Genomic DNA, 25,886 nt, shown 5'->3' with positions numbered 1-25,886 from the left:
TCCTTGGTGCCACAGAGTGAATCCCCAAAGCTGTCTGATGGCCACGGAAACCGAGGAAGTGCTGAGTGTTGGGTGGGGCAAGGCTGTACCAGCTGTTTACCAGCAGCCCTGACTGACACGGACAGGGGCCAGGCTGGGCCGGGCCGGGCCGGGCCAGGCCAGGGGTCAGCTGTGCAGGACCACACACCACAAGTGCTGGGTTAGCAGCAGCTTCACAGACATGTGCGGAGGAGTGTGTGCAGACAGGCAGTGGGAGCCTGCGCTGTGAGGCACCAGACCATCCCAACACTGGGCACGAGTTAGTTTGTCAAAGGATCAACCGTGAGATCGCAGGGACAGAGAACAAAGCCACATCCTGAGGCAGCAGAACCTGAGTAACAATACTTGACCTCGCTTCTCTACAACTGCTTGTGAGGAGCAGACCCTGTCCTGCTGCTGCTGGGGATTAACCCCGAACATCACACCATTCATTAAACAGTAAGTTAGTCATCAGTCAGGGATGTCAATTAACATATTTTAGTTTGTAACACTGTTTTCATTTTATAGTGGCATATTAACAACAACAACAAAATTACATGTGTAAAGCACCTTTCACGTCGGGAGGACGTCCCAAGGCGCTGGACAGACAGAGTTTTGGACCCGAGCTGGGGGTTGGGATCAAGATCGGGAAGAATGGAGGGGAGGGAGGGGAAGCAGGGAAATCAGAAGCATGGTTGAAGAAGAGAGTCTTGAGATGGGTCTTGAAGGTGGCGAGGGAGGGGGTGAGGGAGGGGGCAAGGAGGGGGGGTGAGGCAGAGTGACTGCGGGATGGAGTTCCAGAGGGTGGGGGCAGAAGGCCCGGCCTCCAATATTGGGGCGAGCGAGGCAGGTGACGTGAAGCAGGCTGGACCCCACTGAGTGGAGGGAGCAAGCAGGATGGTAGCGGGTTAGGAAGTGGCAGAAGTAGGGAGGAGCAAGACCATGGAGGGCTTTGAAGGTGAGGACCGGGATCTTGAACTGTATCCCCTGTGTGATGGGAAGCCAGTGGAGTCGGGCGACGATGGGGGTGATAGGGTCACGGAGCCTGGTGCGGGAGAGGACACGAGCTGCAGAGTTCCGTATGATCTGCAGCCTGTGGAGCGAGGAGTTGGGGAGGCCGACAAGCAGTGAGTTTGCTTAGTCGAGCCTCGATGTAATGAAGGTGTGTAAGTCCTGTAGCCCAGTGGTTAGAGCACTCGCTTTGCAAGTGAGAGACCCGAGTTCAATTCCAGGCAGAGGGCGAAACCTCGGGCAAGTTTCCTTACTCCACACAGAGCCTAATAATAATCCCTTCAAAAAACCAAAAGCAATAATAAATTGGTCATTTTCAATCTACGACTGTTTGTGGGACATTGCTGTGCGCAATTGGCTGCCGCGTTCGCTCACAAATATACAGTCAATTCATTTTACAGTGTGTTCTGTGAAGCGCTTTGGGACGTCCTCCCGACCTGAAAAGCGCTATATCAAAATGCAAGGATTATTATTATTATTATGAGGGTTTTGGTGGCCTGTGGTGTGAGACAGTGGTGGAGCCGGGCAACGTTTCAGAGATGGGGAAGGCAGAGCGGGTCATGACACAGATGTGGGGTAGAAAGGATAGTTAAGGGTCAAACAAGACCCCGAGGTTCCGGACTGGCTCAGTTGGTGGAGTGTGCAACCATGGATGGTGATGCTGTCAGCGTCTGAGGTGAGGAGGTGCTGATAGGAACCAATCAGGTGCGGGGGCTGGAGGAGAAACCATTTGTGGAGATGAAGTGCAGGCGGTGTGAGACACCGCCGTGAAGGTTGAGGTGAGAGGAGAGGCAGAGGATGAGGATAGAGGTGGTCAACGGTTCAAAGGCAGCAGAGAGGTCAAGGAGGATGAGGAGGCAGAGGGGGCCCTGGTCACAGATGGACAGAATGTCATTTGTCACTTTGACCAGAGCTGTTTCTGTGCTGTGGGCGGCATGGAAACCCGACTGGAGGGGTTCATGAAGGGAGTGGCGAGAGAGGAAGAAGCGAAGCTGGGAACAACAACTTGTTCCAGGACCTTGGAGAGGAAAGGGAGGTTGGAGATGGTGCGGTAGTTTGAGAGTAGAGATGGGTCCAGGGAGAGTTTTATAAGGATAGGTGATGACAGCGGTTTTTAAAGGGGTGGGAACAGTACCAGAGCACAGGGAGAGGTTTATGATGTCTGTGAGTAGAGGGGCAAGGAGATGGAGCTGGGAGGTAAGGAGAGGGGTAGGGATGGGGTTGAGGGAACAGGTGGTCGGTATCATACCGGTTATAGTGGTGGTGAGAGAGGAGTGGGAGTCAGGTTTGAAAGTGTGGAGGGAAGGATGGGTAGGGGCCGGGGTGAGAGGGGGAATTGGGGAAGGGCTGGTATTCAGAATGGCAGGGCAGCTGAGCGGATCCCCTTGACTTTGAATTTGAGGAAGTCCAGCATCGCCTCACAGTTGGCATTTGAGGTGAGGATGGAGGAGGCATGAGAGGGTGGCGGAGGAGTTGGTTGGTGATGGAGAAGAGCAGCCTGGGGTTGTCCTTGGCCACCAAGATTGTCTTGGAGTAGAACGATGATTTAGTGGAGGCTAAAGAGCTGGCATAGACTTGATGGGCCGAATGGCCTCTTTTTTGTGCTATACGATTCTATGATTCTATGATTTGATGAGGTCCAGCCAGATCTGCTGATGGACCATTAAGTTCAATTTAAGCCAGGTGCGTTCAGTGGCTGGTGTGCCATGGTGACTTACGTGAATAGGAGATGGTTGGGAAGAGAGGGGAGCAAGTGAATTGAGAGTGGAGGAGAGGGAGCTGTAGAGAAGAGTGACTGAGGAGGTTAGGTCATTGCGGGAGGAAGCCCAGAGGGTGAGGAGTTCAGATGACTGAACAAAGCAGCCGAGAGGGAGTGGGGGAGAGATTTTTCTCCAGGGGCGGTAGGAAATCGAGGTGTGTTGGGTGGAGGTTGGTAAAGGCATTTAGGAGTTAAGGGAGATGAAGTGATGATCCGAGATCGCTTTGTCTCATTAATAAGTTAATGGCTTAATATTAAGTTAATGGCCTGTATTTTGAGGGTGTATTCTTGAGAAACTAAGAGGTTTAGAACATTTACATTATGGGCAAGATAGTAATTGCAGGTATAGTGCTAAACAAAATACAGTATTTGGCAATACTCAAAGTGAATGGTTTGTTGTTTAAATTGCTGGTTGGTAAGAGATAAAATGCTGACTTTCTACCACTCGGATCTGGGATTTATGCAGCGCAGACATGGGACAAGTCACCCTGCTCCAGAGGAAGACTGGGTGGTACAGTAAGGAATAATATTGATCTTTCATCTTGCATCTGTATCTAAGGTTCAGCCTTTGATCAATTTCGGCTATAAATGCTGAACCCTATCTTCTTGAAGTACAGGGTAATTATTAGAGGAGTTGGGTCAAAATGGGTCAAGATACAGTATTGAATGGGAATCTTGGATCTAAAGATTATCCACTGGCACTCTCCTGAAATCCTCCTAAAAGTATTTTGAACTCTCCTGAGAGCTACAGACAAACAGATTTTTCTTTGAATGTACCTGATGATCTTGGAATGTGATGGGAATGTGTGGCAGAGTTTTATTCAGTATCTTCCATCAGAGTTGTAAATGTGTGGCCTTTTAATTTCATCCTTTTCAAAATACGTGATTGGAAATATCTGGAGTTTACTGTTCCTCACTGCAGCAAATGATACAGGATGCAAACGGTTAAAAGTTTAACAAGGAGATTATCTTATTTGTACGTAAAACATAAAGACTGACAATAGAGGTTAAATGAGACAAAGCTGAACCTCAGTATTTGAGGAATGAGCTATGAGAAACTAGATAAGCGAGGGCTCTTCACTCTTGAAATGAGATGTCTCAAAGGGAGCCTTTTTGAGTTGTATATGGCGCTAAATAGATAAAGAAAGAAAACATTAAACAATCTTTTCAGATGTGTCAAAGCAGATCTGACACAAATCAGGTTTGTAAATAACAGTTTTAGGATAGGTACTAGAAAATATTTCTTTATACAGAGGGTAATCAACACCTGGAATTGGTTATCAGGAACCGTGGACAAAGCTTTGTGCTGTAATAATAATAATCCTTCCATTTGATATAGCGCCTTATCACGTCTTTGAGACATCTCTCAAAGCGCTTCACAGTGTATACTGTAACGGGAAGGCGTAAAAGTTGGTATTCTGGAAGAATAAGTTCAAATACGCTGTAGGATCATAATTCAAAACTTGTGACGGAAGCTGATCGAGTTGGGTATGTGGTCATGTCACGTGATGGAAAGCGATTGGTCAGAATGAAACTTGTATGTTGCATGTTTAAACAAATATTTATTGAGTCTGCTAGATTAACTCTGATGAGAAAAGCATTGGCCAACTTTTGCTTAAAAGAATAAAGCTGTTTAGAGGATATGAAAGAACCTGTGCATGATGTGTTAACACATTCTTCAATCCATATTTTTACATTCTCGGTGTATGAGGTAATACTTCTGTTTTGATGACCCCGCTTGCTAATCTCTTGCCTCTCTGAAGTACCAGCCAAGACAGTAAATTCTCATAATGGGTGTTTCTAACTTGTATTCATTGCTCAGTCAGAAAAAACACAGCTTCACCTCAGGTAGGACTCTCCGTGAAACCCGAGATGAATTGGCACAAAATGAATGAATGTCATCATTGTACTAGAATTAGGCTACACAATCTGCCCCAGATCAAACTTTATTGAATTAATCTGGCAACCGATTGCTTTGTTTAAGGAGAGGGAAAATAACTGAATTTTAGCTCAGCTACCAGTCTGCAGCCACAGAGGAGAACCAGAGCACGCTATGCTGTGGGTGAAGTACACAAGGACAGCCACAAATGGTCACTGGGCCAGAGTACTGTCGAGCTACTGATGCTATAAATAAGAATGAAGTAAATATTGAATTACAAAGATTTCAGAGAAGAAATCATAGCAGCTTTTGACATCAAACTGTCTCAAAGTAATGATTGTGTTTTATTGGTTCAAGCTCATAGTCTGATTTCGGGGCAGTGTGGGAGGTGCCATTTTTCAGGTGAGACATTAAACAGGTAAACGTTAAAGCTTCCATGAGTAAATAATGCTCTTATCATGTCTTTGAACATCTTATAGCGCACAGGATTCTAGTGAAATATATTTCTGGGAATGTTGTAAAACAAAAATCAGCTTCAGCGTAATAGGTCAAATAGTCTCCTCATAGTCAGGAAGACACATAACATCTTCACCTTTTCGGTACCAAGTAACCCAGGCTAGATATGGCTTGGGTTAGGTACCCAGTAACACTCCCTCTATGTCTAGCAATGCCAGGTCAAAAACATCAGATATACAAGCTCCGTCTTGATTGTCCAGCACTTTCATGTCAGGCATGAGCCCTGTAGCTTAGTGGTTAGAGCATTCGCTTTGCAAGTGAGAGACCTGAGTTCAATTCCAGGCAGAGGGTGAAACCTTGGGCAAGTTTCCTTACTCCACACAGAGCCTAATAATAATTCCTCCAAAACAAAACAATAATAAATTAGTCATTTTCAATCTACGACTGTTTGTGGGACATTGCTGTGCGGAATTGGCTGCCGCGTTCGCCCACAAATATACAGTCAATTCACTCTACAGCATATTCTGTGAAGCGCTTTGAGACGTCTAGAAGATGTGAAAAGCTTATTATTATTATTATTATGTGCCTCAGCCCCAACCTCAAACTAATACCGTCTACTGTCCCAGTGTGACATTTTGATTTCACACCAGCTATTCTGTCATTTCTTTGATTGAAATGACTACTTTGATGCCAATTTAAGAGCAATTTTAAGCATTGAACCTACTCCAATAGGTCTAAGTCTAGTCCAAACTCATGCCACTGGACCTACCCCTACACCTACTTGACAGAGATGACATTCAGATCATCAGCAGGGCCTCATTCTCAAGCGGGAAAGCAGTCTAATCCATTATGCTTTGCAGGTCCAGGAGCTCCGGCACTTTCTAATGAAACCTATCCAATGATTGAGACAGTTCTGTGTTGTTTGCCCTGGTTCAATGGGAACTGCCCAAACATCTAGTGTGTGTAATCCAATTTGCAGAGTCTCAGTGATGATTAGATTGGGGTTGGAGGAAACTGTTCTGTCACATGCTCAGTGAGATGTTTTGATGCTGGGTTTGGCAGTTCTCTGAGGGGAAGGGAGGGGGCTCAACACAGACACTAAGGTCTTTATGCTAGCTGTCCATCTGTCAAAAGCGACAAATGGCTGCTGACCGCTCTCACAATCGCCTTGGTGCAACTACTTCTCTTACTATCTGAGGCAAGCCAGAGGCTAATCCGAACCCTGATCTTGGCTGTTAGATCATAGTCGGATGTTAGGGTTGTATCCAGTATAACCAAGTTTGAGCTGTACAACTGCTGAAGTACTGTGCACAGGGAACAGGCAAACAAGAGGTTAAATATGTGGGAGGGAAGAAAGGAAGTGAAACTGATTTGTAACTGTACATTAATAAAGTTCAGCAAGAATAGCAACGTTCAGACAGTGGTGTCCTTTCCTGGGTTGGCGTGATTGTGTTTTAAGCCTGGCCTTTTGTTTTTTTGAATAGATAAGTGCTTGGGTGTTCAGAGGTGACAAACTGTGTCCAGCACGGCTTCATAACAACTCGGGATGTGGTGGTTCCAGCAGGGGTTGTGTTTGCTGCCGGCTGCCTTAGTGGTCTGGTCCTCAGCCGCATTCATCTTCTCCTTCATCATAGCTGTACTTCTTCGCCATGTTGACCCTCTGGTACCTTACATCAGGTGAGTAGAAATACAATCTGACTGAACCCGGGGTGGGGGAGGGGGTACAGTTCAGCTCAGAGTCTAGGCTGACATTCCAATACAGAGGAACCTTGCATTGTCATGAGTGCCATAATTCAGGAGAGACATGATTCCACACTTCCTCCTGCCTTTTCATCAGGTGGACGTTAAAGATCTCATGACAATGTTGGAAAAGAGAACAGTTTCTCCTAATGTCCTGGTCAACAATCTTCCGAATCAATTTGTGTTGCAATTGGCTGCTGCATTTGGCTATTGAAAGTCACTACAATTGAAAATAATTACTTGGGAAGCACTTTAAAACATTTCCATGTGAAATACCTGTATAAGCTTTTCTTATATTCTGGAACAATGATAATTGGAATCCAGGCCCTGCTACCTGTGGGTGTTCCAACTTTCTATACTTCCTTGATTCCACAGCTCAAACCTTAGCCACAGACAGAGTTGCTATTATATTTTGGCCTATGAAACGCTTTGATAAGTTTTCCTTTTCAGCTTGGTAGGGTTGATCGTATTCTAACATCTGGGTCAGCACCTTGGGACATCCTCCCGACATGAAAGGCACTATATAAATGTAATTTTAATGTTGTTGTTGGGTCACAAGGTGGTGGATTTAAGCCCCCACATTTGAAAGGAAAAGATACGCATAGCCCATAGCATGGAAATTTCCCTTTGTCTGGGATGGAATGCACACTCTCCCTAGAGCATAGTGCCCTACTTACTTAATTCCAGAGAGTATTAGATGCAGGCTTGCAAGAAGTATGGTTTGTGGATCTCAGAGTATGTGTGGATACTGCTGGAATTTAACCAGCTAAAATTCCAGAGCTTGTCGTACAAGCATTGCCTGGCAAGCTTCCCACTGTTTGTGCCATAAGGACTACCCTATGCATTACACTGTTCGTTTTGAGAGTTGACAGGAGCTGAGTGGGAAAAATCCCTGAGTTCAAGCTCCACATCAGAACTTGAGGCCAACTCGCCCCTTCCCCAGTAACCACGAGCAATGCACTTTCAACCCATGTTTTCAACCCCATGCTCACTGGGGAAAGTACTGAAAGCCCCCTGCGTATCTCAGCACAATACTTACACTAGAAGAAAAGGAGAGAGAATTTGAAAAATACTTCTTCCAGTTTATTTTCATTCTCGTTGAAGATTTGCGTATGTTTTTGGCAATGTATTATTGCGCAATTCCGGAATTTCCCTGTCATCTGATATTCACATGAAACCAATTTTTTTTTCTAATTTTACAAAGTAAAATTCCGTCCTCTAGATTAGGGTTTACATGATTTACAAGAATTATCTCAGTACGGGGAGGTTGAGGTGAAGCCTTAGATTGAGATTTTCTGGCTAATCAAGTGTTGAACACATTCGGAAAACCATCATCATGCTTAAGAGTATCCAAGTCCAGCTTAGAATTGTAGGCATAATTCCCACCTAGACATGGAAATTCCAGAGATAGATTGTTGGAATGGAATGTGCACTTTCTCCTTGGAGGGACGCCTCCTGCTTAGCTAATTACAGAAAGTATTCGGGGCAGGTTGTCAAAAGTCAAGGTTTGGGGACCCCAGAGTGTGCATTGGGGTAACTGCTAGAGTCCAACCAGCTAAAACCTCATAGCTTGCCATTAGTATCGCTGTCTGGCCAGCTGTCCCACTTCTTGTGCAGCTAGGACCACTCTATCCGTTAGGGCATGGCTTGCAGAGTTAACAGGAGCTGAGCAGTATGACTCCCTATCCCCAGTGACTGGTTGAGGCCTGGGACCGAGACGGTGGTGAGACCTGAGACCGAGATGGAGAATAAGTAATGGTTCCAGCTGTGATTGTGATGTGTTCAAGACTGAGATAGATAGATTTCTTATTGCAAAAGGGATTTAGGGATATGGGGATAAGGCAGGGTTAGATTATTAGCTGGAGGTAGATTAGAAGATCAGCCATGATTGAATGGCGGGGCAGACTTGAAGGGCCGAATGGCCTACTCCTGCTCCTACATGTTATGTTATGCTATGTGTTTATCCCTGACAGTGACACAGGAACGATGGCGCCAGAGCGTTGCTTGTTTGGGATTATGCTGACCATCTCAGCTTTCCTAGGTAAGACCCAGTTAAGTTTCCTGTTGTAGTTCTCAGTGTCCAAGAGAAAAGAGGTCCATCAAAGCACTAAACACAGTCCAAACAGTCAAAAACCGTTTTGTTGATCACGTTTGCCATCCCATGATCAATGCCATAATGTCCTTATTATTACCGTGACGAGAATTGCACACAGCATTGTAATTAGGGTCAATGCCCAAATGGTCCAAAAGAAATAATAATAATAATCCTTGCAGTTGATATAGTAATTGAGATGTCTCAAAACACTTCACAGAATACACTAAAGTATAGCAACTGTGTATTTTATGAGCAAAAGTAAAGTGAGTCCTGCATTCCTCTCTCCTATTCTTCAGTTGATTTTATTCACCAAATAGCTAACCTTTCTGAATTTGCCAATTTAATTTGTCTCTACCACCTCCCTAATGCATTCCATATATTCACCATTCTCTGTATAAAGTCATTTGATCTGAACTGTCAACTTCTGTCTCCTTGTTATAGATTTATTGACCATGTTTGCGTCCCTGACCAATGCTGTGATGTCTATTATTACCGTGACACACAACACTGCAGTTAGGGTCAATACCCTGTACAAGTTCTCTCTTGTTTCCGTATGCTCCATCTCTTTAGCTACATCCCCCAAGATCCTATTCACTTCCTTCACTGCTGCTGCATCACTGCTGCTAGTTTCTGTGGTCTGTCCACCAGGACATCCAAACCCCTTCTGTATGTTGGGTCCTGCAGACTAATACAATTTGGTGTCTATTCCTGCCGTTTACTCCCTTCCCTTCTACAGTCCATTTGCCTCGCTCCCTCCCTTGCTTCCTTCAACGCACATCTCAATACTCTTCTCTTCGACTGTGCCTTCGATGACCTCCTATCACTCCTCTCCCTGCCCTCCACTCCTCCTGATCCCAAATGCTGACTGTTCAGTGCCTTGGGACGTCCTCCCGACATGAAACTTTGGCTCACTAAAACCTGGCTGTCCCACTGATCGAAGCCTCCACCCACAACCCCCCCAGCTACACCTTTCACCACCACCCCGGCCCAAACCGATGTGGCGGCAGGGTGGCCCTCATCTCCCAAACTGCCCTTGCTCTATCCCCCTATTCCTCCGGCTCCTTCCTCTCTTTTGAATACTTAACCATGTACCATCCCTCCATCTCCTTCAAAATCCTACTCATTTACCATCCTCTCAAACTGCCTGGCTCCTTCATCCCTGACATCTCCTCCCTCTTCTCATCCCTCTGCCCTGCACTGAACACCTGATCATAATGGGTGATTTCATCCTGCACCTAAACTGCCCTTGTCCCATCTCCTCTGACTTCACTGCCTTCCGCTCCACACTAAACCTCACCCTCACATAAACCAACAACCGTGGACACCGCCCTCAACCTCGTTATCACTCACGGCCTTGACATCTCCGACATGTCCATCACAGACGAGGCCATTTCAGATTATTCCCTCATCTCCCTCTCCTCCCGCATCCCCCTCCCCTCTTCCAAGCCCTCTGTGCACCCCCCCAAGCTGCCTGCATCCTCACTTCTAACCGCAAGTGTGAAGAGGTTCTATACTTTTTCATGTCAGAGATTGAAAATATCCGCATGGCTGCATCCTCCTCCCCTATAATAATAATAATAATCCTTGCATTTGATATAGCGCTTTTCACGTCGGGAGGACGTCCCAAAGCGCTTCACAGAACACACTGTAAAATGAATTGACTGTATATTTGTGAGCGAACGCGGCAGCCAATTGCGCACAGCAATGTCCCACAAACAGTCGTAGATTGAAAATGACCAATTTATTATTGTTTTTGGTTTTGGAGGGATTATTATTAGGCTCTGTGTGGAGTAAGGAAACTTGCCCAAGGTTTCGCCCTCTGCCTGGAATTGAACTCAGGTCTCTCACTTGCAAAGCGAGTGCTCTAACCACTGAGCTACAGGACTCCACCTGTATGTTACCTATGTCCTATGTCACCTCCCACACCCCCAAGACTATCTACATCACCCCCTCCTTCTACCATGGCACCTATCACTCCTCCCTCCATACGCTCCTTTGCCCCGATTACTCCCAAGTCCCTCTCAACCACCATTTCCCAGATGAAAACCACCACCTGCAGCCTCGATGCCCTCTCCATCCAAATCCCCCTTGTCTCCCTGCTGCTGGCTGACACGGTCAACCAGTCGCTCTCCTCAGTTTCTGTTCCTCTCCCCCTTAAAATCACTGCCATCACTCTTCGCCTCAAAAAACCCACCCTTAACCCCTCCAACCTCATAAATTACCAACCCATTTTCAACCTGCCCTTCCTTGCCAAAGCTCTGGAACGTGTTGTCGCTAACCAGCTTTGCTCTCACCTCTCCCTCCACTCCCTACTTGAGCCCCTCCAGTCTGGCTTCCACACTGCCCATAGCACAGAGCAGCGCTTGTCAAGGTCAAAAACAACGTCCTCTCTCTCTGTGACCAGGGATCCCTGTGCCTCCTCGACTTCCGGACCTCTACACCACAGTCGACCACATCCTCCTCCACCATCTCTCCTCCCTTATCCGCCTCAGTGGGACCGCGCTATCCGATTAGAGTCTGACCTAACAAACTGCATTCACTTTATCTCCTCAAATGGCTTCTCTTCCCTCCCCGCCCGGTCACCTGTGATGTACCCCAGGGCTCCATCCTTGGCCCCCTTCTCTTCCTCATCTATATGTTCCCTCTTGGTGATGTCATCCACAGACATGGGGTAACTTCCACATGTATGTAGATGACACACAAATCTACTTCTCCTCCAGCTGCAACTCCAGGTCTGCCGACGTTCTCTCTGCTTGTCTGGTAGACATCAGGGCCTGGATGAGCGAAAACTTATGAAACCTACCTATAACTGAATGTTGACAAGAAAGAAACCGTGCTCATTGGCTTCCATCAACGTCTTCTATCCTGCAGCTCTGACCTTCTCAACCTCCCCAGCTTATCCCTCAGCCTCACTGAACCAATGCGCAACCTAGACATCAGGTGTGACCCACAGCTGTCCTTCGTTCCCCACATCCGGTCTCAGGACCACTTTCCACCACCTCCGCCATATTACCTGCCTCCAATCGTATATTACACCAGAACAGCGGAAACACTCATCCATGCGTTCGTCACCTCCCCACTTTACTTTTCAAATGCTCTCTTTGCCGGTCTCCAGACCATGCACAGGATTCAACTGATCCCAAACTCCACCGCCTGCATAAACTCCCATCACGCAAGTTCTAGCCAGGCTCCGCTCGCTCCCTATTGCCAAATGGATCGATTTCAAGATCCTCACTTGTTTTCAAATCCCTTCATGTTCTGGCACGTAGGGACCTGCTTACACCCAACCCCCAAACCGCTGCCTCCTCTCAACTGTCTCCGGCCTTCTGCTTGTCCCTTCTGCCTGCTGGTCCACCATCAGTGGCCCCACTTTCAGCCACTACACCCCAAAACTCTGGAATACACTTCCTCTATACCTCCGCCTTGCCCCTTCCTTCCCCATTTTCAGTTCGCACCTGAAGAGCTTCCTTTTCAACCATGCCTAAGGTCACCTCCCTCTCCCCCTGGATCGGTGTCAAGCTCTGCCACTATCGAGTGCTCTGCGAAGCTAGCATGAGGGATACTGTATTATATTAATAATAATAATCCTTGCATTTGATATAGCGCTTTTCATGTCTTCTCGACCTCTCAAAGCGCTTCACTAAATATATTGCAAAGTGAATTGACTGTATATTTGTGGGCGAACGCGGCAGCCAATTGCGCACAGCAATGTCCCACAAACAGTCGTAGATTGAAAATGACCAATTTATTATTGTTTTCGGTTTTGGAGGGATTATTATTAGGCTCTGTGTGGAGTAAGGAAACTTGCCTAAGGTTTCGCCCTCTGCCTGGAATTGAACACAGGTGTCTCGCTATAGTTGCAATAATGCAAGTTGTTGTTGTTGAAAGGCGCTATACAAATTTAATTTGTTGTTCTTCTCACTCCCTAATCTAATTTCTCCACATTAATTGACATTAATTATTAATTATTTACCACGAGTCAACCCAGATCCCTGATCTATCTAGATCCCTCTGTATTTGAACTTCTCCCAGTTTGATCTAGATAGAGTAGTTTCCAAATCATTTCTGCCCAATATAAATAGCATGAGCCCCAGCACTGATCCCTGAGGTACTAATTCTTGGATATAATATAGCAATTGCAATTTATCACGTTGTTTCAACATCTCAAAGTCTTTCACAGCATTTACTGTAAAATTCAATGAATATGTATTTATAGGCGAAGACAGCAGCCAATTTGTGCACAGCAATATCCCGCAAACAGCCATGAAGTGAATGATCAATTCTATCTGCAGATTGTTGGCCAGGACACTGGGAGAAACTCTCTTCTTTTTTTCGGATAGTAACATGAGATCTTTCAATGCCCACCCGGACAGGCAAACGGGATCTGTCTTTAATATCTCATCCAATAGGTGGCTCCTCAACACAGGAGCACTTCCCCAGCCCACACTGGATGTCAGCCGAGGCTTTGGGTTTACAAACCTGGCGCAGGGCTTGAAACCATAACCTTCAGGGTGAAAGACGAGAGTGCTACCAACTGAGCCAAGCTGACTCTGCCCTCTTTTCAAGCCAATGTAGCTCCCCAAACAATTGTCCTCAGCTTTCTTTGATGTGCATCATTTCTGCTCAGCTTCAGAAGCCTCATCTAATTCTCTGCTTGTGTACATCTGTTCAAAGGTCAAGCCATCCAAACTCAGAGGGAGAACTCCCTCTGGTGGGCACGTGCATAACACAAGATCTTAAAAGATCTCATATCACCAATCGAAAAGAGAAGGGAGTTTCTCCTTTTGTCCTGGCCAACAATCTAAGGTCACCATAACTGAGTGAATATATTTAATGTGGAAACAAAAACAGAGGTTGCTGGTAACACTTCCCAGAGACGTCTGTGTTTATTTTCAGATTTCCAGCATCTGCAGTATTTTGCTTTACATTTAATGTGGGATGTTGCATCGATGCTCCGGGGATCTCTCAGCATAGACTGTACCCACCCGTTCCTGCCTATACAGCAGTAATTGTCATCTCAGTGCCTGACTGTTGCGGTCCATCTCTATATTTCCACATTCAATAACCACTTAACTGTCAAACCTGTAAATATTATTATAATATTGACATGCTTGGAGAATGGGGGTGTGGGGAGGAGTGCATAGGGTGAGTGGTGGTGAGCAGAGGAAAGAATAGAGTGAGTAGAGGGAATGGGGTCCTGTGGCTTAGTACCTGTTTGTTTTCTGGCCTTTGTTCACCTAGCAGTAAGTAGGAACCCAGTTGTTAGTCGATTGGCGGATCACTTTTCCAGGCGTAATACCTTCAAAATAGATAAATAAAGATTTGGTCACTCAATCCACGACTGTTTGTGGGACGCTGCTGTGCGCAATTGGCTGCCACGTTTCACCCACAAAATATACAGTCAATTCACTTTACAGTATATTCTGTGAAGCTCTTTGAGACGTCTTGAAGATGTGATAAGGCGCTCTATCAAATACAAAGCTTAATATTATAATTGTGGGGATGAGTTGGGGTTTGAGAAAGGCTTAGGCTTTGGAGCAAGTGTGATATCTCTCTGGGTTCCAAGTGCCCACTTCTTTTGAGAGCTTCAGCATTAATAAAGAAGTTGCCAGTAATTGCAGAGACAGACATCTCTTGCCAACAGCACACTGAACCCCGCCTGCATTTACATTGCTTACAGCCTGGCCCTTGTTAGGGGCTCACCTTTGCTTGTAGTTCCCACCTCCTTCAATCTTGTTTTTGAAACTCCATCCCACAGTCCCTTTGAAGATATTTGGTCCCTTGCTCCCTCCCTTGCATCCTTTACGGCATCCTCCTGACGTGAAAGGCCCTGTACACATGTAATTTGTTGTTATTATTGTTGTTGTCTTGTGTTCCCTCCCTGTACAGGTGTCTGCACAATGTATGTACGGTACAAGCAAGTTGAAGCACTGATCCCTGAGAACATCTGTATCACCAGATGTAACAGGTTGGGGCTGGTCCTGGGCTTGCTTAGCTGCCTTGGGATCTGTATTGTGGCAAACTTCCAGGTAATTCCCTCACTGTTTCCCAATGCTCTTGAGTGCAAGTTATGCGTCATAGAAACATAGAAACGCAAAAGTTTACAGGGCAGAAGAAGGCCATTCGCCAGTCGTGCCTCTGCTGGCTCTTTTATGAGCAGTTCTTCGCATGTACAGCAGGCATAAGGAGAGAGAGAGCATGATATCCTGGGTTGAACAGGTAAATCCAGACCAGATGTGCCCAGGCACAAGGGCATGGATTTGGGATTCAGGTGAGTTTTTCTTCACCTGGCTGGTCACAGAGGTTGACTTATAACACATAGCACATTAGCTCTTATGGTACTTTCACCAAATATCTGTTATGGTTCCCCCTTCAATCTACAACTACTTCACCACGGATAGCATCTTGGAGTCCTGAACGTGGTAGGGTTCAATGCTAAGTAAAAGAGGAGGGGAAATGACAATCAGGGTGATAAAATCTAACATAGACTCCCTGAGCAGTGCGTTTTATAATTGATTGCCTTCTAGTGTAAAGCAGATAAATGTAACCTTGACCCCTTTTAATGGAGTCTGTGGTTGTGTCAAAAATGATTGATGTTTAGTTATTTTGATGCCTCTCAGAAAGTTAAACTTTAATGCAATCTCCCTGAACATCTTGTTCTAGTTGTTGTTATCTCTCTTCATATCTCAGATGTCTTGATCCTTGTTTAAGTGCAAACAAATGCTTCCTCTACACCACCCTTCCAATGTGCCTCACCCCAACCTCAGAAGAAGATTCAATGAGCAGTGTGGTGATGCAATTTAATCACAGAAGGCTTGAATTCACAACTTCCCTGACCCAGAAATGAGGCACCCCTTCCCCTGCCTTCCCCTCGCAATCCCAACAGAAATAGCTCCTGACACTTGCCTTACCTTTATTGAAGCTTGTCTGTCCTCTATTCTATTTAGAAAACTGCTATAATCCACGCTCATGTGTTAGGAGCGATTCTGACCTTCGGCATGGGCTTCATCTACATTGTGGTGCAAACGTTCATCTCCCATCGCATGCAGCCGCACCTCCACGGGATCGCCATCTTCTGGATCCGCTGTGCCCTCCTCATCTGGTGTGGAGCGAGCATTGTCAGTAGTATCCTTCCAGTAAGAGCAGATAGTCTTGGCTGATGTCCCATCGAGAAGGCATCTTATTTCCTTCTCTCACATTGTGGGAAATGGGGAGATCAAACATAACATCCTGATTCTCGTACTTGGGTTTGATCATGTCCTGATATATCAAAGTCTTTCTTTGTAACTGTTTTACTGTATGTTTGTGTGTGAATGTTTTTCCACCATTTTATTGTGTTGGTTTGTTTCGCTTTATTTCTTATTTCTTTCTCTCTGTGCCTCTTAATTCACACATTATGTGTCTCTCTTTTTGTATCTTTTAATTCATTCTGCGTGTTTCTTGGTCTGTGTCTAGGTTGCTCTGTGGATGCCTTGCTCTCTCTCTGTCTTATTCTACCTATCTCTGTGAAGCGCTTTGAGACGTCTAGAAGATGTGATAAGGCACTATATCAAATGCAAGAATTTTATTATTATTATTTCTATTTCACTGAGTGTGGAAGGGGGTTGTCTAGATATACATGTGTCATTATCTCTATTTCACTCTATGTTTGTCTCTCTCTTTCTCTGTGTACCCCTGTGTACCCCTGTCACTGTGCCTCTGATCATCTCATTTTGACTCTTTCAAAATTCAGCCCATTCCTGAAAGTATCATTCCGTTAAAGCTGATATTTCTCTTGTGGTGAACCTTGTGTATTTTGCTGAGCTTTGTGTGTATGTATGTGTGTGTGTGTGTGTGTGTGTGTGGGGTGAGGTGTGTGTGTGTGGTGAGCTGTGTGTGTGTGTGTGTGGGGTGAGCTGTGTGTGTGTGTGTGTGGGGTGAGCTGTGTGTGTGTGTATGTGTGTGTGTGGTGAGCTGTGTGTGTGTGTGTGGTGAGCTGTGTGTGTGTGTGTGTGTGTGTGGGGTGAGCTGTGTGTGTGTGTGTGTGTGTGTGTTGGTGAGCTGTGTGTGTGTGTGTGGTGAGCTGTGTGTGTGTGTGTGTGTGTGTGTGATGAGTCACTGTGGGTGAGCTGTGTGTGTGTGTGTGTGTGTGTGTGGTGAGCTGTGTGTGTGTGTGTGGTGAGCTGTGTGTGTGTGTATGTGTGTGTGTGGTGAGCTGTGTGTGTGTGTATGTGTGTGTGTGGTGAGCTGTGTGTGTGTGGATGTGGTGAGCTGTGTGTGTGTGTGTGTGGTGAGCTGTGTGTGTGTGTGTGGTGAGCTGTGTGTGTGTGTATGTGTGTGTGTGGTGAGCTGTGTATGTGTGTGTGTGGTGAGCTGTGTGTGTGTGTATGTGTGTGTGTGGTGAGCTGTGTGTATGTGTGTGTGGTGAGCTGTGTGTGTGTGTGGTGAGCTGTGTGTGTGTGTGTGTGGTGAGCTGAGTGTGTGTGTGTGTGTGGTGAGCTGTGTGTGTGTGTATGTGTGTGTGTGGTGAGCTGTGTGTATGTATGTGTGTGTGGTGAGGTGTGTGTGTGTATGTGTGTGTGTGGTGAGCTGAGTGTGTGTGTGTGTGTGTGTGGTGAGCTGTGTGTGTGTGTATGTGTGTGTGGTGAGCTGTGTATGTGTGTGTGGTGAGCTGTGTGTGTGTGTGTGTGGTGAGCTGTGTGTGTGTGTGTGGTGAGCTGAGTGTGTGTGTGTGGTGAGCTGTGTGTGTGTGTATGTGTGTGTGTGGTGAGCTGTGTGTGTGTGTGTGTGGTGAGCTGTGTGTGTGTGTGGTGAGCTGTGTGTGTGTGTATGTGTGTGTGTGGTGAGCTGAGTGTGTGTGTGTGTGTGTGTGGTGAGCTGTGTGTGTGTGTATGTGTGTGTGGTGAGCTGTGTGTGTGTGTGTGTGTGTGTGGTGAGCTGTGTGTGTGTGTGTGTGGTGAGTGAGTTAGTTGACACCTCTAATCTCATATCTTCTGTCCTCCATCTAAAAATATTTCCTTTTTCTTTCCCCACCCTCTTCTCTGCTTGTCGTCATAATCAACAAAATCCCCCAGTTCTGACGAAAGGTCATAGACCCTGAAATGCTAATTCATTTTCCTCTCTCCCTGGATGCTGCCTGATCTGCAACGTGTTCCCAGCGACTTCTGTGCGTCTACCAGATTTCCAGCGTGTGTAGTACTTTCGTTTTATCAATAAGTTATTCAGTCAGTCAGCTCTATCTCCAGGCAGTTTGAAGTCTCCACTTTGTAAATATTTCCATGACGCTTGCTCTCAGTGTTTGTTTCCTCTGTGACTCTCTACTCAATGATATCTGCCAAAGAAATGGCAACCAGGCTCCACTGGGACACCACAGACAAGGTAAGCTGCAACTGAACCACAGTAGAGCTCAAACCTCACTTCCACGGAGGGGGTGCAGCGCAGGTTCACCAGAATAATACCAGAGCTTAAAGGGTTAAATTACGAGGACAGGTTGCATAAACTTGGTCTGTATTCTCTCGAGTTTAGAAAGTCGAGGGATGATCTGATTGAGGTGTTTTAAATTATGAAGGGATTCAATAGAGTAATTACAGAGAAACTTCCTCTGGTGGGGAATTCTGGAACAAGAGGGCATCATCTTAAAATTAGAGCTCAGCCATTTCACAGTGAAATCAGGAGACAGCTTTTCACCCAAAGTTTGTGGAAATCTGAAACTCTCCCCAAAATGCTGTGGATCCATTTAAATTTTCAAGAGGTCAGGGGATCAAGTGATATGGAGCAAAGGCAGGTAAATGGAGTTGAGGTACAGATCAGCCACTATCTTAATAGGAATTGGAAGAGGCTCGAGGGGCTGAATGACCTACTCCTGTGCCTATGTACATAGACTATGGCCAGAGAGCTAAAAATGTAGTGAACACATTACATTTTGCAATTTTGTTAATTCTAAAAGCAGTGACTCATCCTAGGGCGTGGATTTCCAGCTGTAGCTTGCACTGCAAAATGACAGCAAATGGCTAATCACCTGAACGAGTGACATTTACATTTCGTGCAGTTTAGGAAACAACTCACTGCCGAAAATGGAAGTGTTTATATGATTTAGAACGCAATGCAGCAATGTTCAGATTGTATCAGAGAACCTGAATTCTATCCTATTAAAGGAACTTCATTGTGTGATGCAAAAGGTATTGAGCACTAAGATGATGACCCACTCTGGGGAGATTTAGCTGTAGGTTATCTGTGCATTTAAACTACAACAACTTGCATTTATGTAGCGCCCCTCACAGGGTAGCATCCGAGAGCGCTTGACAGTGGTGGAGCATGACTCCGAGCTGGGGGGAGGGGAAGGTGACGGTAGGCACAGTCAAATAGGAAGGTCTTCAGGGCAAAACATGAAAATGGGAAAGGAAGGCGAAAGGCACAGGGATAGAGGAAGAGTGGGAGAGGTTACTAATCCTTCCTCCCCCCCAAAAAAATGTTGTCACTCAGTCTACAACTGTTTGTGGGACAATGCTGTATACACCATGTTTCGCCCACAAAGTATACAGTCAATTCACCTTACAATATATTCTGTGAAGGGGTTTGAGACGTCTCAATGACATGATAAGACTCTATATCAAATGCAAGGATTATTATTATGAACCGGAAAATGTTAATTGTAGAAGAACTAGAAGTTAAAAGTGCACTGTAGTCACTAATGCATTATTAATTCAGTGTCTATAATTCTGGACTCAGGTTGGTTTGAGTGTGAATTGGGTTTAATGTTTTTCTGGCCTAACCTTAATCTGTATTTGACAGGGTTACACACTTCATCTGGTCAGCACCATCTCTGAGTGGTCGCTTGCCTTCTCCTTCCTCAGTTTCTTCCTTACATACATTCGGGATTTCCAGGTGAGATGTTGAGATGTGAATTTAGGCACAAACTGAAGTGTTGCAGCTGATGTGTCGCATTTCACCAAGGTGTGAGAGCAAAGAGCTTCTAAGATGCTTTTCTATACAGTATCTGGGAAAGTTCTCCATTGAATTCTTTGCTCTCAGTCAAGACTGAAGTGGATAGATATTTGTGAGGTCAGGATATCAAGGGATATGGAGGCAAGGAAATTGGAGTTGAGATATAGAACAGCCATGATCTTATAGAATGGCAGAGCCGACTTAAGGGGCTGAATGGTCTGCTCGTGTTTCTGTGAGCTTCCCATATTCCCACTGGGAATGTGGTTTTGTCCCTCACTGAAAAGTCCACATCCAATTCCTTGGCTGCATTGTTTTTTTAAAAATTCCCTCATGTTTTCATCCTTTCTTTTGAACCCTCCTAAGGGGAGGGTTGCCCTGGCACCTCCCTGTACCCAGCCACGTGGCCACTGTTCATTACCAGCAAAAAGCCGTCTGAAAGGAGAAAACTGAGTGGGCAGAATGTGCAGCATCCAGGTGTCATTATATGGAGGCCACCTACACTGTGCCAGTTATGTGTATGAATTGGTGCTTCTGTGCTTCTGTTGGAGTTTACTGCCAAGGGAGAGTGAAAGACTTTTTTATATAAAGGAGAGTGAAAGAAAAAAAAAGTTCCTTTTTGCTTTAGAAATTGCTAAGGGTTGTGTGAGCAGCTGCCCTTATCATAGCTGGGGACGTTACGACATCATAGCAGACACTGATCCTGTCCACTCACACACTTTCCAGAAGTGAAATAGAAAAAGGAGAACCCTGTCTCCTTTTCAGAGGCAATGAGGCGAATTGTAGCTTCTTCTGTAAGCCTGGCTAACATCACAAGCTCATCACAGAGCAGGGATCAAACCCACTCACTTACCCCTCTGTGCAATGCAGTCTAAGGGTTTGAGCACTTGACTCGCAAGTGAGAGACCTGGGTTTGATCCTCGGGCAGAGCAAAACGTGGCTTACTCCACAAACCTCTGTTTACCTCGCAGTAAGTTGTTAGTCAATCGGCAGATCGCTTTTCTGGGGGTAATAATTCCTTAAAAATAAATGTGGTCACTCAATCCCCGACTGTTTGTGGGACACTGCTGTGTGCAATTGGCTGCCGGGTTTCACCCACGAAATATACAGTTAATTCACTTTACAGTATATTCTATGAAGCACTTTGAGACGTCTCGAAAGCGTGATAAGGCGCTGGTATCAAATATAAGGATTATTATTATTATCCATTGATCCTTTCTAAATCTCAGCTTTATTTTCATATTTTCAATAAAAGAGTAGTTATGCATTGGGGGTTTCTTTGTGCTTTTGATAGCTTCTCTATGGAGCTTTACATTAACCCCAATCCCCTGCTTGTTCCCCATTATGTCTTTGCTGGTGCTAGCTAGCATGCATATGCAGAAGTTATGGATGGATTAACTCATTATCCTGGTTCTTCCCCCTCTCTCCCTCCCAATCCCAACTCAAGGGAAAACATGGAAATGGTGTTGGGTAGAAGTAAAAACTGCAAAAGTTTTGTGTTTGGTGTATATTAAGAATCCTGTCCTAACACTCCCTCTGTCCTTCACACAGAAAATAACTTTACATGCTGAGGTGGATCTACACAGTGAGACCCTGCACGATGGACCACAGTGGAACATGCCCCATGGAGAGCGCACCCCTCTGCTTGCAGGCAGCTTGTGACCCAACGCACTGAAGTGATTAAGACCACCAGCATCTCCGGGACTAAACCTCCTGATATCCAGAAGCCAGAATGCACAGCTGTGCTGTGAACCTTTCCTGTCTGTCTGTATTTCTGTCTGTTACAAATTCAACCAATGGATGCTCTCTTCTCATCTTAGAATAGTAGTGCTTCCATAAAGAGACTGCTGCATCTCAGTAGACGATCAATAGAGCCATCAACAAGGTCAGTTGTGGAACAGCAATACTCTTTGAGTGGCACTGCGCCATGGTGAGGGATGGCTTCACAAAGCACTTAGCCTTATGTACCTTAAGCATCCAAGAGGACAAGGATCCCTCATCAGCAGCATGTTGCACTATAGATCACACCTGCCAATAGAACCATGCAATGAGCTGGAAGACTAATCTGACCCATTATCAGGACCTGTATTTGAGGTTAGGTTGCCTTGATCTCTCAAGGGGATTATTATTAAGCAATAACTGCTGGTGGAAGCATTGTGAACATTACATGTCTGCTGGTCTTTTGGATGGTTAAAGCAATTGGCTTTCAAGGTCTCTGCACAACGCTGGATTTGGAGGCCATCACAGTGGCTCACACCGTCCAGGATCTTACAGACAAAACTTAACCCATGCAATATGCACATTAAGGATGAATACCATGAGCTCTTGGTATGTTATAACCCAACTTACATTTGTTTTTTTCTGGTGCTGTTGAAAATTGCTGAGTGATTGTCTGACCATGTTGAGGTTTCACCTTTTGGAACTGAATTAGAATCCTGTCCATCATGACGAGATGGAAGTCTGTGTGTGAGTGTTGACAGCATTACGTTTGGAGTGATCTCAATACAGTGAATTGGGACTCGCAGCAGAAAACTGTCTGAATTCAGCATGAAGTGGTCAATCTGCTTTGCCAGGAGAGGCTCAGGAAGGGTGATGTGACAAACACAAACTATCCTCTGCCTTTGACCATTCTGACAAATTTACAACATTACCAAGATCTGTAAATTTACCAATACCCAGAATTCTCCCTCCTCACAAAGCCCCGAATATCTCATGATCTTAACCTTAATACCATCGTCTTCAAATTTAAAATGATATAGAACTTTTGAAAAATATTCAAATGCAGTGTTAATTAATGTAATTATACAAAGAACTGTGAAAAGTGGCTTCAAAATTAAGATTTTTTCCCCCCCCGACGTTCTGCATGATACTACCTTTTAAAACAGTAGGTAAGAAGGTAAACATGAGGATATTTTTGTTGCTAAATGTGTGAGTTGCCCTGCGTCAGTGGTAACTTCTTACTTGGATTGAATCATAGAATATTACAGCAAACAACGAGGCCATTCGGCCTATCGTGCTTGTGCTGGCTCTTTGAAAGAGCTACCAACTAGTTCCACTCCCCCTCTCTTACCCCATAGGCCCACAAATTTTGCCTTTTCAAGTACCTAACCAATTCCCTTTTGATATGAATGAGAACTCACCAACTAAACAAAGGACATCTTCCCTTACCCCACATCTCCTGCTGTAATAATAATAATAATCCTTGCATTTGATATAGCAGTTTTCAAAGAACTTCACAGAATATACTGTAAAGTGAATTGACTTATATGTTGGGCGAATCGTGGCAGTCAATTGCGCACAGCAGTCGTGGATTGAGTGACCAAATTATTATTAGGTTTTTTTCATTTGCTCTTTTTGAGGGATTATTATCCCCAGAAAAGTGATTTGCCAATCGGCTAACAACCGGGTTCTTACTTACTGCTGGGTAAACAGAGGCATGTGGAGTGAGGAAACTTGCCCAACATTTCACCCTGCTGGGAATTGAACCCAGGTCTCTCACTTGAGCTACAAGACTCCATTCCCAAATGTGGTGTGTTGATCTATTTAATGGTAAGAGGATAATTGATGACTGGTAGATTAAGCAACAGGTGAGTGCTATAATGGGATGGAGTTGTGCTCTTTCTCTGGCATCTGGGTTGAATTTGAGCTTAGCTTCAGTGTGTGAAATTCTGTAATGGCAAATTAGTTTGCGAGACAGGAGTAGAGTATTGGTCCATCTCATGTAAACTTCCAAGTCCCAAACCTGAATCCAAATTGCACTTTACCAACTCTAACTATTGAACTGACAGCAAACACTCACTCCTCACTCCAGAGTAAGTTACCAATTGAACAGCAATGCAGAAAAAAATGTAAGGGCAGACAATGCTACATATAGGAAATCTAATGGTACAGTTGGGGTTACTCTGAGGTGTAGTTTGAGACAGTGGTGGGTGAATATTGTACTGTACTGGTGAACACAATGCTGTTAGAGTCATTGCAACAGCACAGATGTGCCACAAAGGAAATATAAAATTAGGAACTGCTTTCACGACTCTCACAGTCTTGCTGTCACACTTCCTCATTCTGGCTGGTTTCTAGCCTTTCCTCGAGCTCTGATTTTTTGCTGCAAATTACTCAGATGTTAGGAACCAGATTTTAATTCATATTTAATTGATAGGAGGTTCATTCCAGTCCACTTGTAGATAATTAGCTTTTGCTCCCACAGTGTATGATGTACCAAATTGAACAACAATGCTGTAAGGAGTTAAACTGCTCTCAAGTAGGAGAGCTGTGAGTACAGAGGTCAGTAATCACATCTTAACCAAGAAAAACAGCTGCTGACTTATAGCTTTGGAAAGTTTACAGCTCATTGTAAAGTACTGTTGGTAAAACATTTGCATTTTATATTATAATTCCGTCCACTTCTCACAAGTGCCTTGTTACACCAGCACAGTGGCTTCTCAGCCTGGCTCAGTCAACAGCACTCACTGTCCTTTGGGAGGCCTGGAGGAGAGAGAGCACTGCATTGTTGGAGGTGCCGTCTTTAAGACGAGATATTAAACCAAGGTGGGGTCAGCCTTTTCAGGTGGATGGTGAAATAAATTCTGTGACACTGTTGGAAAAGAGAAGGGAAGTTCCTCTCGCATCTTGGCCAGAAATCCTCCAATTGATTGGTCATTCGCTTCATAGCTATTGGTGGATCCTTCGTCTACAGTACAGATATTTGACTTGGCAGTAATTACCTCTGAAGTTATAAGGCCTATAAATGAAAAGCCTGCTGTTTGTCATGCTGGGGGGAAGCATGATCCTGAGTTGATGTTGGTGGCACTGGTTCCCCTAGCCAACATCTGGCGTTCACCTCGCTCAGGAATGTGTTTCCACTGACCCAGCTCGGCAGGAGCTGAGCTGTAGGTTTCCTCTCCAGCACTCAGGAGCTATTTTTTCATACGTCCGGTTCCCAATCAGAATATGCTTTCTAATTGATTAACAATATGTTTTGTGATTACAGAAATAAATGATTTTTTTTACATTACACTAAACAGCAGTGTGCTCTGTCATTGATCTGGCAAGGAGACCTTCCATCATTCACAGTGACAAGGGCATCGTCTCAAGGTTGTTTGAAAATACTGGGAGAGTTTAGAGCCATTTTCCCCTACAGAGGGTTGTTAGGGTGTGGAATTCATTACCAGAATAACCACTGAGGGTGGCTAATCATTCACAAGAAAACTGGATAAGGACCTCAATATAAAATTAATCTCTTACTATATAGGGAAGAGCTAGAAAACACTGATTACTGCAAAGAGTATTTATAAACATATAGCAATGGCCCCTGTGCTGAAAATCAATGTTTATCCAGTGACTAACACACTAAATAAGATGGTAATCAATCAGATGTTACCAATTTTTTGATAACATGATTAAGTTGCTTTCACCATAGTGCAGTATTGTTATGCAATTTGTTACATAGACTGCGCGGAACTGCTGTCTGCATCAACACAAAGAACAGAATCAGATACTTTATGACCGGAGGAGGCCATTTGGCCCATTGTGTCCATGCCATACTGAAACGTACTGCGCTGCTAGGCTGATTGCTGTCCAATGTTCTCAAAAGAGTTGGCTTGTGCTGGGATATGGGCAACAGCCAACAACCATCCTTGGGCACCTCAGCCAAGTGACCATTCTTTAGGGAAACATTGACAGTGCATTACAGGTTGCATCACAGGTCGAGCTGGCTCCTGCCTTTACCAGACATCTTCCAACAAGGGGGGGTCTTTGATTCGCATTCTCACTTGGGAATTCTGATAGATTTTGAAATCAGCCAAGGAGCAAACCTGGGACCTTCACTTCAGGGCTGTTTGTGTGACCTTTGTTGTGTGCAAAATGGCTGACATGTTTGGCTGTAAAAACAGTCACACTTGACCACAATTCCTTGTGGTCAAAGAATTTTTTTTTGAAACAATTTTATCTTAAAGGCGCTTTATCAAACTCAAGGATTATAAATACTTAATGCATGTCATAACATTATATTA

The 25,886-nt window shown here is 45.0% G+C and overlaps 1 protein-coding gene across 2 annotated transcripts; it reads left to right on the top strand.

Annotated features, from left to right (window-relative positions):
* The first annotated feature begins 30 nt into the window (after positions 1–30).
* On the top strand, positions 31–22,894 carry LOC103190116 (DNA damage-regulated autophagy modulator protein 2). 2 transcript variants are annotated; one of them, XM_007910770.2, is made up of 8 exons: positions 31–477; positions 6,608–6,800; positions 8,837–8,904; positions 14,848–14,987; positions 15,906–16,083; positions 18,233–18,315; positions 19,729–19,821; positions 21,430–22,894. In XM_007910770.2, the coding sequence occupies exons 2-8, from the start codon at positions 6,670–6,672 to the stop codon at positions 21,538–21,540; spliced, it is 804 nt and encodes a 267-aa protein (XP_007908961.1). In that variant the 5' UTR covers positions 31–477; positions 6,608–6,669; the 3' UTR covers positions 21,541–22,894. The 2 variants fall into 2 exon arrangements, with proteins under 2 accessions (XP_007908961.1, XP_007908960.1); XM_007910769.2 differs by lacking the exon at positions 31–477 and having other exon boundaries at positions 6,546–6,800.
* Positions 22,895–25,886: the final 2,992 nt, after the last annotated feature.

This window comes from Callorhinchus milii, unplaced genomic scaffold (genome assembly GCF_018977255.1).
Source record: "Callorhinchus milii isolate IMCB2004 unplaced genomic scaffold, IMCB_Cmil_1.0 Scaffold19, whole genome shotgun sequence".
Classification (NCBI taxonomy): domain Eukaryota; kingdom Metazoa; phylum Chordata; class Chondrichthyes; order Chimaeriformes; family Callorhinchidae; genus Callorhinchus; species Callorhinchus milii.
The sequence above is the reverse complement of the archived record's forward strand: the minus strand, read 5'-3'. Positions and strand labels throughout refer to the sequence as shown.

What these genes read in the sequence shown, in the direction of transcription:
- LOC103190116 (XM_007910770.2), top strand. Translation starts at nt 6,670, where the DNA reads ATGTGGTGGTTCCAGCAGGGGTTGTGTTTGCTGCCGGCTGCCTTAGTG. An exon ending in GACCATCTCAGCTTTCCTAG is followed by an intron (nt 8,905 to 14,847) that starts GTAAGACCCAGT and finishes CTCCCTGTACAG; the next exon opens with GTGTCTGCACAATGTATGTA. An exon ending in CATACATTCGGGATTTCCAG is followed by an intron (nt 19,822 to 21,429) that starts GTGAGATGTTGA and finishes TCCTTCACACAG; the next exon opens with AAAATAACTTTACATGCTGA.